The 17925-nt window shown below is 43.2% G+C and overlaps 1 protein-coding gene across 2 annotated transcripts in view; it reads right to left on the bottom strand.

Annotated features, from left to right (window-relative positions):
* The window catches only part of LOC135223692 (uncharacterized), a 299245-nt gene that overhangs the window by 35481 nt on the left and 245839 nt on the right, over window positions 1–17925 (bottom strand). The window contains exon 16 of one of the 2 annotated variants that reach the window (XM_064262402.1): window positions 12505–12973. The exons of the other annotated variant lie outside the window; for it this stretch is intronic. Within the exon in view, the coding sequence (XP_064118472.1) occupies window positions 12936–12973 (38 nt within the window). The 3' untranslated portion in view covers window positions 12505–12935. Of the gene's footprint in view, window positions 1–12504; window positions 12974–17925 lie in introns of those variants that run through there. 2 annotated transcript variants of the gene reach the window in all.

Genomic DNA, 17925 nt, shown 5'->3' with positions numbered 1-17925 from the left:
TGACAACCTCGGCCAGGTGTGGTGCTCGCTGGGTCTCCAGGGGACACCGAGTATTCGGGGCTGTTGCTTCACCTGGCGAGTGACTCTGCTCCGGTTACGCATGGTCCGGTAACCACCAACGTATCGACCCCAGGGTATACCGCCCCTCCTCACCTGGTTTATACGCAGCATTTTACAACGGTGACCCCTTCAGCTGCAGTGCAGGCGCCGTTTCCTAGCGTTCCAAGAGGGTCGTAGCACCGCCACCCGGGTTCACCGCTCTTGCCTCAGCCCCCAACTTCCGGTGCCCCAAGAGCTTGCCCCTGGACCTGCCACCAGTACCCAGGAGGTCGCTGGCCGCTGCCCCACCTCTTGCTGTACCTGCTGTTCCTGCCGTACCTGTTGTACTTGCCGTACCTGGACCAGCCCCTGCCGACGTCGTTCCTGCCCGTGGTGTTGCTGCTCCAGTCGCAGGTCCTTCCGGACAGATGCAACCGGGCCGTGTTGCTTCGGCAATTGCCCCGGCTCCGTCCTGGATGGAGGACCTGACGACTGTCCTGAGGAAGCTGACGAAGAAGAAGAGGAAGAGGAGGAAGGTGTCGTCGTCGTCTTCATCGTCTTCTTCGTCGTCGTCTGTTGCTGCCTCTTCCCCTTCGGCTTCCAAGTCTTTACGGCCGAGGAAGAAGAAGGCTGTCTCCTCCCCCCCTTAGAAGTCTCCTTCGGGAACTTCTAAGGGCCCGTCTCATTCCGGTGGGACGGGGGAGGGGGGTCTTCCACTGGTCCTCCCGCTCCTTTGGGAGCGGGGCCCGTCTTTCCTTCTGCTAGGAAGAAGAAGACAGGGACCAGAGGGGTACCGGCTAACACCAGTACCTCCTCACCTGGTGCTAGGGGCTCTGCCGCTGCATCAGGTTCCGTCACGGACTCTCGTTCGCGAGAGGTACCGAGTGTGCGGTTGCCTGCGGGTGACCGTGCAGCCAAAGTCCAGGCTTCTGAGTTCGCTCTGTGCCAGGACCGAGGCACGGAGCGAAAGACAGGTGAGAGTCGCTCAGGTGACTCCCGCCAGGCCAGCAATCGCTCTCGTAGCGATACGGGGGTTCCCAGGGTTGACGTGATGGTCCCAGACTGGCCGCGGTTTGAGACAAGGAAGAGGTCCCCCTCAGTCGCCGGAACCGGCCCAGCGGCTCGACGTGCCGTGAGGACAGGCCCCACTCCCACCGAGACAGCGGACTCTGCCGGTCCCCTGACCGCTGCTCCCACCGGTACCGGGCGGGTAGGGGGACCAGTAGCAGTTCCTCTGATGCTCGGGACCAGAGCCGTTGTTCTTGGTCCAGCCGCTCTCTGGCCTGCAGCTCGATTGCCACCGCGGGTTGGCAATCGCCTGCAGCCACCCAAGCACACCGGTTCTGCCAGTGGGGGAGGGGGGAGCGTCAGGTCTTCCTCTCCGATCCCTTCAACTTCCTCAGGCTACGCCGGGAAGAGCGAGGTGATCCGGAGTGACAGTGAGGAGTGTGCTCCTCACGGTCCCACCACGACGCCCTACGAGCCTGGCGCGGTCTTAATATCGACCAGGTCGTACTCGCAAGTGGCAGGAGGAGACCGGGAGGGGTCTGTTGGAGTTCCTCCTTCGGAAGGAGGAGGGTCTCGGGAGGCGCTCTTGTTGGAGGGACTTGACGGTCCTACTCCACAAGACGCAGTCACTCCCGAGATCCAGAGCTCGTTTGCATGTTGGGCCAGGTGGACTCTCTCGTCTCCGGACAGGAATGTTCGCCACGGTCTGGCAGGTCTTCCAAGCTACTTCCCCTGCCTCTACTACGACAGAGGAGATATTACGTGCCACGGAGGACCCTCTGCCGCCCAAACAGGTTAACCCGGAGCTAGCTAGGCTAACTCCGGGGGTTTCTCTGCAGCAGTTCTTGTTGGAGAACTTATGGTTCTCACAGCAAGAGGCACTCTCCTTGGAATCAACCGCCATGGCGGTATTCCAAGCAGTCTCATGGTTAGACCTGTGGTCCCTCACGGTGTCTTAAGGTCGCAGCCACCTCGGGAAATATCACTCCTTAAGGTGACCCGGCTTTCGAGAGACTGCCAGTCTGGAGGTAGAGCCATCTCCTACCTAGCCCACCAGATGGCAAACCTGTGGGCCAGCCTGGTTCTTCAGCGTAGGGACACAGTCCTCACCCAAGTGACCAGGACGGCTGGGCGTGAGGCGGCTCTGGGTCTTCGCAACGGACCGGTGCGGAGTTCCTCCTCTCTCTTCCCTGGAGAGATGGTGGACGCTGCGGTGGAGCGACGGCGCACTGATGACAGTGACCATCTAGTACACCAGGCAGCCTCGAGCTACTGCGGCCAAGCCCAAGAGCTTGGTTAGCGCTTCCTCTGCGGCCAAGACGATCGCATCGTCGAAGCCCAGGGGAAAGACTCTGCCTTCAACTTCTTCTAGGAGTGACCATATCCAGCCCTCCTCCCAGCCCTCCTCCCAGCCCTCCTTCTCACGAGGGGGAGCTGGGAAGAAGAAGTCTAAGAGAGGTGGGAAACGCTAGGGACGGTGTTCCCCCTCACCTGCTGCCGGAAGTGGGGGGGGTGCCTGGCGAGCCATTGGGCAACATGGCAGCGCTATGGAGCGGAGACCTGGATAGTAGACGTCCTTCGGGAGAGGTATCTACTACCCTTCGAGTCTCGGCCACCCCTCACCTCCAACCCGGTCCACCTTCAGACCTACGTACCTGGAACATCCAAGGACGTAGCACTTCGGCAGGAAGTCCAAGCCATGCTGAGCAAATGAGCTGTGGAGATCGTCAGGGATCGGTCACCGGGCTTCTACAGCCGTCTTTTCCTGGTGGAGAAGTCTTCGGGGGGCTGGCGCCCGGTGATAGATCTCTCTCCCCTGAACCGATTCGTTCACCAGTCTCGGTTCACGATGGAGATGGCACGCTCTGCTCCATCAGGGAGTACCTCCGCTTCATCCTCGATGGGACGGTGTACCAATTCAGGGCACTTTGCTTCGGTCTCTCAACCGCCCCACAGGTGTTCACGTGAGTGTTCACTCTGGTGTCTGCTTGGGCCCACTCGTCAGGGATACATCTTTTGAGGTATCTCAACGACTGGTTAGTCCTGGCGAGCTCCGGCTCGGAGTTGCTACGGGACAGGGATCGACTCCTTGAGTTCTGCCGCAATCTGGGGATCGTGGTGAACTTCGAGAAGTCAGATCTCGAGCCCAAGCAGAGGATGAAGTACCTGGGTACGCTGATCGATACGGTAGCAGGACGAGTCTTCCCTGCAGACTCGCGGATCAGCAGATTCAGGGAGGCAGCCTACCATTTCCTGTCTCGACAGGAACAGCCAGCTCAGCAGTGGCAAGCCGTGATCGGCCACCTGTCGTCACTCGAGAAGTTAGTCCCTCACGGGCGTCTTCACCTGAGGTCTCTCCAGTGGAGACTGAAGGAGAGTTGGTCACAAACAAGAGACCCGCCGTGCTTCCGTGTCCCTCATGGAGGAGGTGAGACAGGACCTAGCCTGGTGGCTGGATGACAGGAACCTCGTAAGAGGAGTGCCTCTCCGCACTCCCCCCCCCGGAGATGTTGCTGTTTTCAGACGCATCAACTGAGGGATGGGGCGCACACCTGGAGGAGTTGCTGGCTGCAGGAGTGTGGGATCATCACGACAACCACCTTCACATCAACGTCCTGGAGCTCAAGGCAGCGTTCCTCGCTCTCCAAGAGTTCCAGGACCGTCTGATGGGACACTCGGTGGTGTTGATGTGCGACAACACCACAGTAGTGGCATACGTCAACCAACAGGGGGGCCTAGTTTCCCTCCAGTTGCACCAGTTGACGTTGCAGGTGCACGAGTGGGCCGTGGCTCACTTGGTAGAGCTGTCAGCCCGCTACATTCCAGGCAAGAGGAATGTAGTAGCAGACAAGCTCAGCCGTCGGGATCAGGTGATAGGGACCGAATGGTCCCTACACCCAGACGTGGCGGAAAGGCTCCTCAACCTGTGGGGGTGTCCAGTCGTGGATCTGTTCGCCACCCGGCACAACAGGAAACTTCAGGTTTTCTACTTTGCTGTGCCAGACCCATGGGCAGCTGCAGAGGACGCTCTTCAACACCCGTAGGACAACCTCTTCGTTTACGCCTTTCCCCCGTTCTCTCTGATTCGCAAGATGATCAGCCAAGTGCTGGTCACCCCGAATCTCCGGATGATCCTGGTGGCTCCCAAATGGCCTCAGGCCATTTGGTATCTGGACCTGCTGGCTCTTCTTGCAGGAGCACCGAGAGAGATTCCCCCTTCGCACAATCTTCTCATCCAGCCACACATGGAACGGTACCACCAGTCAGTCCAGTCCCTTTATCTTCACGGCTGGCTGTTATCCACCATCTCTTGTGAGCGAGAGGCTTTTCTCGCCGAGCAGCAACAGAGATGGCTGGGTACATCAGACAGTCCTCTGCAGCTGTGTACCAGGGAGAGTGGGCCGTCTTCTGTGGTTGGTGTCGTAGACGGGGTCTATCTCCTCTCAGAGCCACTCTTCAGCAGGTAGCGGATTTCCTCGTGTTTTTTCGCCGAGAGAAGCTCCTCTCCGTCCCCACAGTCAAAGGATACAGAGCCGCCCTGGCCCTAGTCCTGAAACTGAGGGGAGTGGATATCTTGAATTCTTTCAAGATCTCCCTGCTATGAGGAGCTTCGAGAGGTCTTGCCCACCCAGGGAACTCAGGCCCCCGGGGTGGGACGTGACTCTCGTCCTTAGGAGTCTAACTCAAAGTCCCTTGAGCCACTCCGAGAGTCGTCAGACAGGGATCTGACCCTCAAGACCCTCTTCTTGCTGGCCCTGGCATCGGCGAAGAGAGTAGGGGAACTGCATGGCCTTTCCTTCGATGTCAAGCATTCCAGGGGATAGGGATCTGTGACGCTCTATTTCGTACTGAACTTCGTAGCAAAGACTCAGAATCCTTCGGTCCCTGACGACCGATTCAAGTCTTTCACAATCCCCTCCCTAATGGACTTCACTGACAACGATGCGGATGAGATGCTGCTTTGTCCTGTGAGGGCGCTACGGCGCTATCTGAAGAGAACTCGGCACCTCAGGCCTGAGTGTCGACGCCTCTTCGTTAGCACCGGGGTGACCAAGAAAGAAGTATCCAAGAAACACTTTCTTTCTGGCTGCGTGAGGTGATCAGGAAGGCATACGAAGCTGATGGTAGTGACAACATCCGTACCCTTCGTCCAAGAGCCCACGAAGTATCCACCACTTCCCCCAACAAGGGGGGGGGAAGTGGAAGCCAACAACAGACAACCCATGATTTCATATTGCCTTTTGCAATAGGAACAAGTTCTTGCTTGCTAGTTTTAAGAGGTACGCTTGCCTCCCTCTTATTACTTGGGTCCAGAGGTCTGACCATTGATCCTGCGGTACATACCCCGATCATTGGGCAGAGGCTAGGATCCCTCCCTCTGCTCTTACGACCAGGGAGGGAACCAAGGTTGGACGAACACCAAGAAGTGAGTCTTCTTATTGTAAAGGGCCGATGGTTTGTATTCATATCGGAACAAATAACAATTTGTCGAAAATTGCATTTTTCCTAACTATACAAACCTGAGGTCCTTTACACATAGTCCCGCCTCATGCCACCCACCCCTCACTGTTTTTTCCTGGGCCTAAAGCAAAGTGGATCTTCACCTCCCAGTCGCGCGGTGCACGGACTGTTGGACAAGCAGTTAACTACCGAACTCCCTTGTTCGAAACTTACGACCGGTTCCAGCTGCTGCAAGTTACATTCCTATTGTAAAGGACCTCAGGTTTGTATAGTTAGGAAAAATACAATTTTCGACATTGTTATATTACGAGCTTCAAAGGAAAATACATTTTACAGTACTAAAATTAGGATAACAACAATCTCCGTAAAAATTGGATTTATTTCTAATTATTGTTCATCACAAGTTAATTTCTTGTAAGGTGAACGTCTACCCTATACTAACAAAAATGTAGGTGAGTTTTTGGCATTTCACTTAGTCTCTTTCATAAGTCGTCCCATTTTCAATGCTTTATACTCCAGTTACTACTTAGTGAATGTTGTTCCCTTCTATATATATAGGAGCTAAACTTAATATACAAATGTAATTTCTAAAATGCTTCAGACGAAGTCCATCCGACAAGTAACAGGGATGCAGGCATGAAGAAGTTCAACAGTAAAGACAGCGTCGAAAGACCTTCAGAAGGTCTAAACAGACTTGTCCTGGTTATTTTCAAACCCGTACCGGTGGAGGGGGCGGGGGAGGATTTAGTTGCCACTTTTCGATACATAATATCTTTGGTTTTATTTCACTGAACATGTAAATAAAGCCTATGATAAGAGTTTTCAGATAACTGCTATTCACCTTGAAGTCAAAAAGAAGGGAAAAATATTCTCTACACTCCGGGAACCTATGTGTAATGACCAAGGCTTGCCCTCTTGCAGAATCTTCTTTCAGTTTCATTTTCATGATGGCTCATCCTTGCTGGTAATTTACTTCATGAATTCGACAATAGAAGCTATTTTGAAAATTGAATGGAAAAAAAAAGATTGCTTCTACTCGTGATGTTTCTGTTTTGAGGTAAAAAAAATAAATGATAATATATCAATAACTTAGCCCAAGATGAAAGCTTACAATAACAAGAATTCATTCTCCAATATATATCAAGTGTTTCTAACCAATATCTTAGTCCAAGAGCTAAGGCCCTTTGAACTAACCGAGAATGGCCAAAAGCGAGAGTGGTTGTTTCTAGGGTAAAATAGTGTGTTGAATCCAAAAATGGGTGTCTTACAAGTCCCTGGTGGGACATATGCCTGTAAGACACCATGTACTATCATGATGGCAGTGACAGATTTACGACCAAATGTGACTACTTCAGGCGGAACTGTCATTGATTAATGATACCTTTCCTATTCTGTCATTATAGTAACAACATTTTATAACTTTTAAATAATTATTAATGCTTTAAAAAATATATACTGGATTTTTTATGTTTTAATTCATGACCAAATGGGAACAGTGCAAAAACGTTTGTGTGCATCATAATAGTTCAAGAGCCACGTTTTCCACAGGTACAGCATGAAACAATTATGTTGAAAACACTGAAACCCTATCAGGGAAAGGTACTTTACGTGATACCTTTGGCATTTGCTACCAAAATGTTCTTAAAAAGACATATCAACCACCAGTCCAGCAGGTAAAGATACAACACAAGCAGACATGCCACCAAAAAAACTTAAGTGAAAAAGAAAGTTTGACTCAGACATGGTTCATCCAATTCAATATCCAAAGAAACCCCGTACCTCAACCTTCAACTATTCAGTTGAAGAAGTTAATAACCCAGTCGCCTGATTCAGATAAGAAGAGATATAGCATGGGTAATTTCATGTGAACTATTTGACAATACACCAATGTGGTCCGGTTGGAATTCATGCATCACAGAAGACAAACTTCCGTTCCAGATTGTCAGATACATGGAGAACTTACATCCAGCCCCAACATGACTGGATGTGGTTGCTGAAACGATGAGATATTCACAGACTATTACATAGGAGTGTAGCGATACATACATGCTAGTGACCTACGATCTGGCAATCACAAAACTGGCTATGCAGATATAGGATCAAGAATCTCCAAAATATGATGATCTGTTCATATGCTTCGGTGCTTTTCACGTCATGATGGCTTATTTTGCTTCACTTGGACATTTCAGAGATGAATCTGGAGGACCCCATATTATTGTGGACATAGAGGTCTTGGCACTTGGATCGCTTAGAGGATTTATTGCCAGAAAACACTTCAACCTCCGCAAACGACTACACCCACTGCTAGCCATAGCTTTCCAGGTGTTGCATTTTCAAAGCTTTCTTAAAACTAATGGGGCAATACCTGAACACCTACAAAGAATGTTGCATACTTTGAGCTCAGCTACTGATATGGGGAATCTAGAAAGTACACCAACATATATAACCCTAATGGATGAATATGAACACTTCACAAACAAAAAAAGATCTGGATGTGATAGAGCAACTACATGGTACGTATTGGATTCTGTATAGTATTGATCTTGTGCATATATTTCTTTAGTTTAGTAGGGCCTGTCGTACTAATGGCCCGGATATGCCTTTGGAGCAAACTGTAAATGTTGATGCAGCATCATGACCGACATGTATATCGGCTTTCTCACTGTCATTTCCTGCCCGTCGAAAATGGATAGAGACTAAAACTGCAAGTGCAGTTGTTGGTGATCTACTGAAAAAATCAGGTGTAAAAAAAACTAACGACACGCCGCAAGAGCTGAAACCCTATCGTATCAAATGAGATAACAGTGACCTTCAAAAACTATTTAGAGGAATAAAAGACATACTGAATCCGTTTGGAAGAAGCTCTGAGTGATGAAAACTTGTACTGTATAAGCACTGGGAAAGCAGCACCAGGCGATGTAAAAGGAGACCTCATTCAGTGTATGGACAAAGGGAAAGAGTGGTGTGATAAGTTTACCAGTGAGTGCTTTGCAGATCCCAACAGGTTTGAAAAACCAATCCCTAAGCATAGAGTAAAAAGTTTTACTAATGTGACCATGAAGGTAAAAGTATCAACCAAGGGTATAAAGATTAGGGAAGTCCAAGGGACAAGAGCTATATATTTGGTAGACTTGTTCCTAGCTTTAAATTAGAAGGTAGATCTTCATGAAATTTTGAAATTTCCTTTAACACCAGTACCATTGTCACTACACTAGCACATATTGATGGAATTGTTATGAAAAGCAGCAAATTTAAATTATATAGTATATACTAGAGGGTAAAGTTTCAAGTGTGACACCTACATCTGTGGACACTTGTGTAGTAGATGGAATGTTCATAATACAGTCATGAGAGAGTATAGCACCCACCTATAGCGCAATTGCAAAGGACATCATGGCAAATCTTTGTAGAAAAGCAAAGTGTGTGGATTTTGTGTGTGACACCTAAGAAAGTCCTTTAATCAAGGACAGAATGTGGAAGGCGTGGAAATTTTGGAGGTGAAATCAGCCTCAATGTACAGAGCCCTGAGCAACATCGTCCAAAGGACTTTCAACAAGCACTGAGAAATAACTTTAAGAAGTCATTACTGCACTTTCTGATGAAGGAAGGGAAAATGATAGCTATGCCTCTGTCTTGCACAGTCATGAAATATATTTTGGGAAAAAAAAAGTACTACTTTTACAAAGAGGTTGATGGTCATGTAGTGTGTGAAAAAGTTGGTGATCTTGAGTGTTGTCATGAGGAGGGCCAACTCGCGTATTATATTGCATCTTTGAAGGATTGAAAGAACATATGCTGGTGCCAATGTAATTGTGAGATGTAAGGACACAGATATTCTTGTGATCTGCCTATCACAACTGATTTGAGGGAAGGTTTTTCGTATCTGTCAACGACAGTGTTGCCAACTGGCGGACAGAATAGGAGGTAACAGGGTTGCCAATGTGGTAAATTTTGGTGCGGTTTTTTGGGGATTTAGGGCTAGATAAATTATACAGGTAAGTATTATTAATATTAATTTTAGAATAAAAATTCCATATTATAGATGTCAGTGAATTTGCTTCAAATCTTGGAAGGAACTTGTGTATGGCTCTTCCTGGGCTGCATGCATTCACAGGTTGTGATTTCATAGCATCATTACTGAGGAAAGGAAAGATTGATTAAACCATATACCATACCTCCAAGGAATTCCAAGACACGTTTGCCAAGCTGGGGACAAAATCACGGACAGTGTTAAAACCGTCTCAAAATAGTTGGAGAAATTTGTTTGTGTTCTCTATGGAAAACCAAAAATAGATTCAGTAGATGAAGGGCGATACTGAATTTTCAGTGATAAATGCAAGCCAAAAGATGACCAACAACCACTTCCAAATATCAAAGGCTTTATTGCTGGTGGACTGCCTCCTTGCCAATTGGTACTGTAACAGAAAATTCGTCATTCAAACTATGTTGATGTTATGAAAAAATGCTAACAAACTTCTCAACAACGCTGTAAACCTGAAGATAGTGGATGGCGAGTTCAAAATGGTATATACACTTTACTTTGGTTTGAGGGAGAGCAGATACCAAAAGACATCTGTTGTAGGATTGATGATGAAAAGACATTGGATCCAGGGAAAAAGAAAGTGAAATTGAGAAAGTTTCTTCTGAAGACCCGTGACTGAGTTATGTTCTTTTGGTTAACAGTATACTACTTATTCTATTCACATTTATAAAGACTCTTTAATTTATTTAGTAGGTTATTCATCATGTTGCTTAACTTTTCTCATGTAACAAGTTCCATTAAATTATCTTTGACATCAAATGAGTTTAAATGACCTCTCAAGGACATTTAAGCTTTAAGGGTTAATTATGGATATGGGTCATTAATTTAAAAGTTATAAAATGTTGTTACTATAATGACAGAATAGGAAAGGTATCATTAACCAATGAAAGTTCTGCCTCAAGATGTACATTTGGTCGTAAATCTGTCGCTGCCGTCATGATGGTAAATGGTGTCTTACAGGCATATGTCCCACCAGGGACTTGCAAGACGCCCATTTTTGGATTCAGCACATTTCTTTTTCTTTTTTTTACCCCAGAAACAACCACTCTCGCTTTTGACCATTCTTGGTTAGTTTAAAGGGCCTTTGCTCTTGGTCTATCATTCTTAGGCAACTGGAGGAGTCACTGTCTTTAGATTTTTTTTTTTAAGATTGTAATCGAGAGAACGCCAATATATATTATAATAGCTGCTTGGTGGCCTAAGTAGTTTCGTTCATGCGTTGTGCTTGGTGGACCCGAGTTGGTCAGTGAAATCACTTTCCTATGATGGAATTCACTCTCAGGTAGATAGCTCAATACCTACATATTGTCCCAGCACCAGACCTAATAGCCTAAATTCCATAGACCTGTCATATTATGTTATAATTCTACCATGATTAGATCCCTATTAACCTGACTAGTAGTGTAAGCAAATAAATCCATTGTTTTAGAAATACACCTCTTTTGAACAAATCTGTTTAGTTTTCTGCTGACTTCCGTCGCAAAATTCAGTTATTTGAATGTTGGCAACAATAAACAGGTTGAGAGGTTATATTACAGGCCCTTTATCTATTTCATTGCATGACCTGATTATTTATAGTGCCTTCCCTAACCGTTCTAATGCATTTGTAGCTGGCAAAGACTGCAACAACTACTTTCCATCACTGTCTTGAACCTCTGCAAGTAGCTGTTATGCCTCCTCTTGTTTTGTATTTATCAATTAATCACTTTTTATGTGCATTTTGTACCCCTTCACTAACATCTAGCTGATTCTACTCTTTGCTAACCCACATGGTTCCCTTCTCAGTATTCCTCTGGCTTTTGTGATGCTGTCAATGTAGATTTTTACCTTTTTCCATGACTGAGGAAGAAAGAAATTAACGAATTAGTGTAGTAACATTTTCTTACGAAGCTCTTTGTGACTATCCTGTAGTATATATGTTTAAATTATATCCATTAGTTTGGTTAATGGTTTGGTTTACGCAATGAGTCGAATGTCTTGTAGAGATCATATAAATTGCTTGGCATAGTATAATTGCAGAAATTACAAATGCAGATCACATATTGCTTATATCTGTCAGTACAGCTTCCTTTATCTCAATTTTGAAAGTTTTGTTCAGAAAGTAAGGAGGTTTTGTTTTACCTACCTTCTGGGAGAACTTGAATCAAAAGGTGACGTACTCGTCAAATGACCTAAGTCTAAACCAAAAAAAAAATTCTTCAGCAATGTTTTCTTGTTTGCTTTCTAGTCTATTGTCAAGCAGTGTGCTGCATTTTTTTTCTAAACCTAAAAGGGTTATTCAAATTAGATTTTATTTATGGCATCTTTGATTAAAAAGGAAAAATTGATTTAGAGTTTTAGTAACATTACACATCAAAATAGACAGCCTCCTTTGAAAAGTTGTATGGATATTTAGCTTGGTTGAATGACTACTGAACCTGTTTCAGTCAATTTTGCCATGAATCGTCTTTGAGTTGAATACTATTCAGTAGTACAAAATATATCATTCCTAATCCCTTGATTGGAGGTATCGTCATAGACAATGATTTCTAGACCTTCCCCTCCCTGTAGTCAAGTTGCCAGATAACCATCAGTTGTACAGTCTTGAACTTCGTGGGTCCCCATGACTCTTGGTAGACGAAAATTAATGTTACAAACAAATTATATTTTGTGCATAAATTACTCTTTTATGTTGGGAAAATTAATACAAAAGCCAAAAACATTGCCTATGAAACAAAGTAATTTATGCCTCATTATTTATCCAATGGTTTCTACCCAACATAATCAACAGTTATAAGGCAACTCAAGGAGTTGCTGACTTGAATTTTTTAGCCACAGAAATCGAGAGATTTCCAATGCCATGTTACCTTTCAACCATAGTTCCCCCTCAACTTACACAGACAGTGTTGCACTCCTATTGAAATATGGGGTTGATACAAAATCCAGGATGTAGAACATCACATGTTTATTCATTTACTTTTTATTTTTCTTCGTTCAAAGCAACTCGTCTAATCTAATGCCTATATATCTTCTGTCTATGCTTCTCAGATAGTTTTCAAGTCTAATATAGTCCTACTGATTAAAAAAAAAATATATGGAGCCATCAAAGAAGATTCGATGACAAAACTTATCACGCAGTCATATTATTATACAAAACTATATTACTCATCAAAACGAATTCCTATCAGCTTTCTTAAGAAGTTAAGGTAATAGGTATAACACTGACAAGGCATTACGTACATCAAATATAACTCAAATCTCTCACGTTTAGTATATGCCATTACTTGGCATAAGCCATGACAATATCGGTGTGCATTCAAAATCGCATGGCTATGAAGTCGGTGTCTGATTGTAGGGAGATTTTAAGGGATTGTTCAGGAGGCAGTTATCTTGAGCTATTCATATGTCACATGGCTTGACGTATTTCTTGTAGCTCCCTTAAGGCTGTAAAATGGTAAATGTTACAACAAATTCACCCTGCAATTTTACAAGTTAATCAATGTATCTTGTTTTATTCATGAATTACATAAGCATGATTATGCATATTTTTGTAGAATATATGCATATGCCATAACTCGTTAAGAGCTGTTATAGCCTATAATACAGGCAGTCCCCGGTTATTGGCGATCCGGTTTTATGGTGCTCGTCTAGCGCCATAAAATCGTTGATTTATGGCACCAAAACAGGCCGAGTTCTGGTTATCGGCCTTATGGCGCACTATAAGGCCTTATGGCGCCATAACATTCTTAACAGAGGTGCCATAATGTTTCTTATGGTGCCAATAGCCGGTTAACGGCACCATAAGCTCCATAAATCACCGTGTTTTGGTTAATGGTAGGTTTCACTTATCGGCACCCCCTCGGGAATGGAACCCCCCACCGATAACCGGGGGCTGCCTGTATAGAATTTATTATTATATGGAATTATCCATATCATCTAAATTCACTGTATAACAAACCTCCAGCAAGCTTGCTATAACCACACTGAAAATAATCATAGTAACAGACAATATTTTTGGTGTTCTATGAGCTCAAGTTGTTGAAAATTAGGACAAAATAATTCATAGAGTGTCAATGACCTCAGCAAACTCGTCCAAACCATGTGTGGGTGGAAGTTGGTGATGTATGGCTAAAGACAGAATGATATTTTTACTTTGCTTGTTAATTTAGAGCTAATAAAAAATAACTTATTCTTTTACATTTTTGTAGCACATTTCTTTGTAAATATATCCACATTATCATGAGGCCATAATATGCAGCAATTTACGTAAATAAAGAAAATGCAAATGAAGAAACGTGGCATATAAATTACTCCAATCAATCACGACTATTGTTACAATTTGAAGACATCCATGTGGGAACAGGTAAACAAAGACCTGCAGAGTTACCATAACATTCTTATACAATGGGAACTAATAGGTTAAGTTAGCTGTATCAAAATTTCTGATGATGATGGTAACTATTGCATGGTTCTTCTAAGGAACACAATTTGAACCCAACTCCTGGATCAAGGCATATTTGTTTAGCAAAAAGTTTATATGACTGATATTCTAGGATGAATGAAGTAATGATGATCCTAGAAGACTACGTGCTCAGAAAAATTGTTTAAAATTGTAAAATAAAGGCATTTAATAGTTTTCATTAGGATGCTAAATGGCTTGGTTGGCAGCACCTTGACTTTTGCTGTAAATACCTTAAATAGGGGAAGTGACCATGAAAGAACTTGGTCAAACAACTTCTGATTGTCCATAATCATCTGGGGTGCCATTTTAAGTTGATTATTGTTAAATAACCCTCTAGGAAAATAAAGATTTGAAATGCTTATGTTTGCAAAAATCAAATAACAGACACTGACATCTGACTGGAGGTGGAAGAAACTTGCTATCAAATATTGTCTAAGTTTGAAAATATACAAGCTGGCCTCCTGGAAAAAGAAGAGAAGCATAAAGTTTCTTCACATACAGATAATATGATTGAGTGGGTAGAGGGTGCAACCACTAGGAAAAATCCCTTTTCCTTTCTCCCACCATACTGTAACTTAAGCCTTTATGTCTTTTGTGGCTCAGTAGTTCCTTTGCTTTTCACACTAGAGTCCTAGGCTCAATCCCAATTTGAAGTAGAAGCTGAATGATGATGGTAATTGAAAAAGAAACCCTCAAAATCACTTTGTAACTTGTTTACTTCTAAGTATTTACATTTAGTTTTACTACACACTCAGAGTGTGTAGTAAAACTAAATGTAAATACTTAGAAGTAAACAAGTTACAAAGTGATTTTGTGGGTTTCTTTTTCAATCTTCAGAAGAAAACTAAAAGAAGTTTTTGTTTGGTTGATGATGATAATGTTCAGTTTCTTTTCTCTAATGCATACAACTCTCTCTGCTATCCATTCTGTGAATGGAGGACCATCTAGTTATTGCTAGATCACTCTGGGAGTCTTGTCTTTGACACTGTGTTGGTGGAGTGTCAAATAAGTGTGTACACTTGACAAGAAAAATGAACAGTTTTCATTAGCTTTCGTTCATCGAATTTTCCATTTGTTTTTACTGAAAAGACATAACATTGCTAAATTGACTCTAGAATATGAAAATACACTGCAAATTATATCATATAAGTACAAACTGCAAAACAAAATCGTTCAGATACTTAAAAACACGATATATGTCTGAAGTAGTTGGAATTTCTCAGATGGATTCGTTCATAGAGATCTGGTATGTAGAATGTCAATTTCTGATTGTAGTGCTATGTATGACGCCGACAATATTTACTTGTTTTGCATCATCATCATCATCGTAAGTGGTGAATGATATTATTATTTTAGTTTCTACAAACTCATGTTTGTATTCCAAAGCGATTAAAGTTAGCTGACGTCAATGGCAGTCAATAATGCCACGGCTAAGGTAGGTTAAGCAAATCTAGTTGCATCCGCAAGAGCGTTTTCTATGATGTGAGGAGGAGCCCAAGAACTTCGAGCGGGAAAGAGCAAGTCACTGGATACTGGCTAACGTAACGGATTTCACACTTTGATTACTTTGACGTTGACATGGATCAAATGCTAGTTGCTGTTTACAAAGCTACTGTCTTTAAACAAAAATCTTTATCAAGGTTAAAGTAGCATGTCAGCTCAAAGATTTTCTGGCTATATGCTCCCATTACAAAGCGGTTCATAGTAGCCTACAGCCCTACACGACTGCATTTCTTTGCCGCGAGGCTGAAAGATCTCTCAACACAGTACTTTTTGCACGATATAAAACTTTAATTGCTTGTGCAATACATATTGAGTTATTTGTGGTAATAAATATTTTTACTTATCACAGCTTTTTTCGTGAAGGATTTGTGGATGAAACCCAATTTTCAAAAGTAAAGACTATTTCAAGAGAGCAAGAATGACCGCAGCCTGTGTCTAAAATTTTCCACGTCTTTTTACAATCTGAATGCTACGGCAACTGTCAAATGATATAAAGATTAAGGTATGAATTTCTTAGAGAGTTGAATATTATGATCCTTCAAATTTTATCTAGCATAGTGCAGCACGATCTTGGCAGTCATATCATATCGTGCAAGCATAGGCCTATCGATAGAGATACTTAATTCATTGTATTTTCTTCTGCCTTTCTCCCATCACAAGTCTGTCACCAATACTATAATTCTCTCTCTCTCTACTTCTAAATCATACTTTAAAAATATATATTACCACTCAATCTCCCAAAGAAAATATAATGAAATTAAGTAGTTATAAATAGGCCTAAGCTTTCACGTAAGATTTTGCTCTCTCTCTCCCCAACTTTTGAAAATTTGAAAATATATTGCCACTTAATCTCTCAAAGTAAATATATTGAATTAAGTATCTCTATCGATAGGCCTATGCTTGCACGCTCTCTCTCTCTATCGTCATATTTCATTCTTTACTATATTGTTCCTTACGATTTCGACAAGTACTGGCCAAATTTTAAAACCCTTTCTCTCATTGTTTAAGATCCGTCCTTAATTACGTATGAATTTTACGTCAATTTAGTGTCAAACATTACTAATGAATACAAAGGTTTCACAGTAGGTTTTAAAAAAGGATGATCGATATTCTACCCTGAACTGACGTTTACCAAACCAACATTAACGAATAATATAGAGCCTGTTTCTACATTCTATTATAAATGATTATAGGACCTCTACAGAATCTTTATGGTGTAAAGTTAATGGAAATCTAGAAAGTACCAAACGCTATGATTTTGAAGCTCCGCCCCCTTTCAAAAGTTGCCAGATGCGACATTATTGAACAATATATGTCCGATGATTTAAAAAAAAACTATCTTAACATTCCTTGCAGAGTGTACACAATAATTAGTGCAGTAATACTGTACGTTATCTCATTACCTTAATATCTTACATCTGAATGTTACCTGAAATTAATGCTTAGATCACTGTTAATATGATTCTACTTAGACACAAAGTGAAATGTTCTGTTTCTGGTGATCATTGCTATAAAAAATAAAAGCTGACTTTAGTGCACATCAGTGAATATAACAAAATAGCAGTACTTGATAATTTTTATTTGCTTCTGTTGGAATGCAGACCAACAACTTTTGTGCTTAAGTAGTCTTCAAGGCAGCTGGATTAGTTTGTTAAAAAAGTAGTTAGTAAGTGGTGGTGAATGGAGTGAACCCCCTACTTACCTCTGACATCAAGCATTTTTTCTTCAGCTGGGGTCATATTAAAACATCCTGCTGCACACTGATTGATCATAAAGTTGAAACTTCTTAATTTTTGTATTGTATGCATGATGAGCATTTTTTAAAAGTTGATTTGAACGAAGAATAAACAACGCAAGTTCTGAAGAAACTAGACGGATGTTTGGCTGCTTTATGTTCTGTTCTTGGTGTTCATGTAAACAGTTTTGTTGTTGTGTATTGGTGCTAGGAGTGTCCTGGTTGGTCTCTGTAGCAGAGAGGTTCGGCAGAGGAAGGCCAAAAGATGTTTTCCCGTCTCTCTAGTTCTTTTCGGCTCCTTTCTCCTAAACTGTCCTCCCCTTTCTCTCTCTCTTAACCTTTTGCTCGTTCTCCTCTGGCTTGGGAGTTAAACTTGTGATGGCATGAGTACTACCTATTTCCATCAGTTCTTTGGCATCTTTGCTGGCATACTGACTTTGACAAATATTTTTGCTCAGCATTTTGAGTCTCCTGTCATTTGCTGCTGTTAATAATAAGGATCTCGTGCTGTTGAGCCTCGTGTATTAATCACCTTGCCTGTGAATACGTATACCCCTGTGGTATCAAATACAGACCATACTTCTCCAACCCTGCTTCCTGCCCCAACACTTCTACTGTAGTAGAGGAAAGTAAGACTTGTGGACAGAGAGAAGTGAAGAAATGGAATCACTTATCTTTCTCCTCCTCCACGTCATC

Source organism: Macrobrachium nipponense, chromosome 10 (genome assembly GCF_015104395.2).
Source record: "Macrobrachium nipponense isolate FS-2020 chromosome 10, ASM1510439v2, whole genome shotgun sequence".
Taxonomy (NCBI): Eukaryota; Metazoa; Arthropoda; class Malacostraca; order Decapoda; family Palaemonidae; genus Macrobrachium; species Macrobrachium nipponense.
The sequence above is the reverse complement of the archived record's forward strand: the minus strand, read 5'-3'. Positions and strand labels throughout refer to the sequence as shown.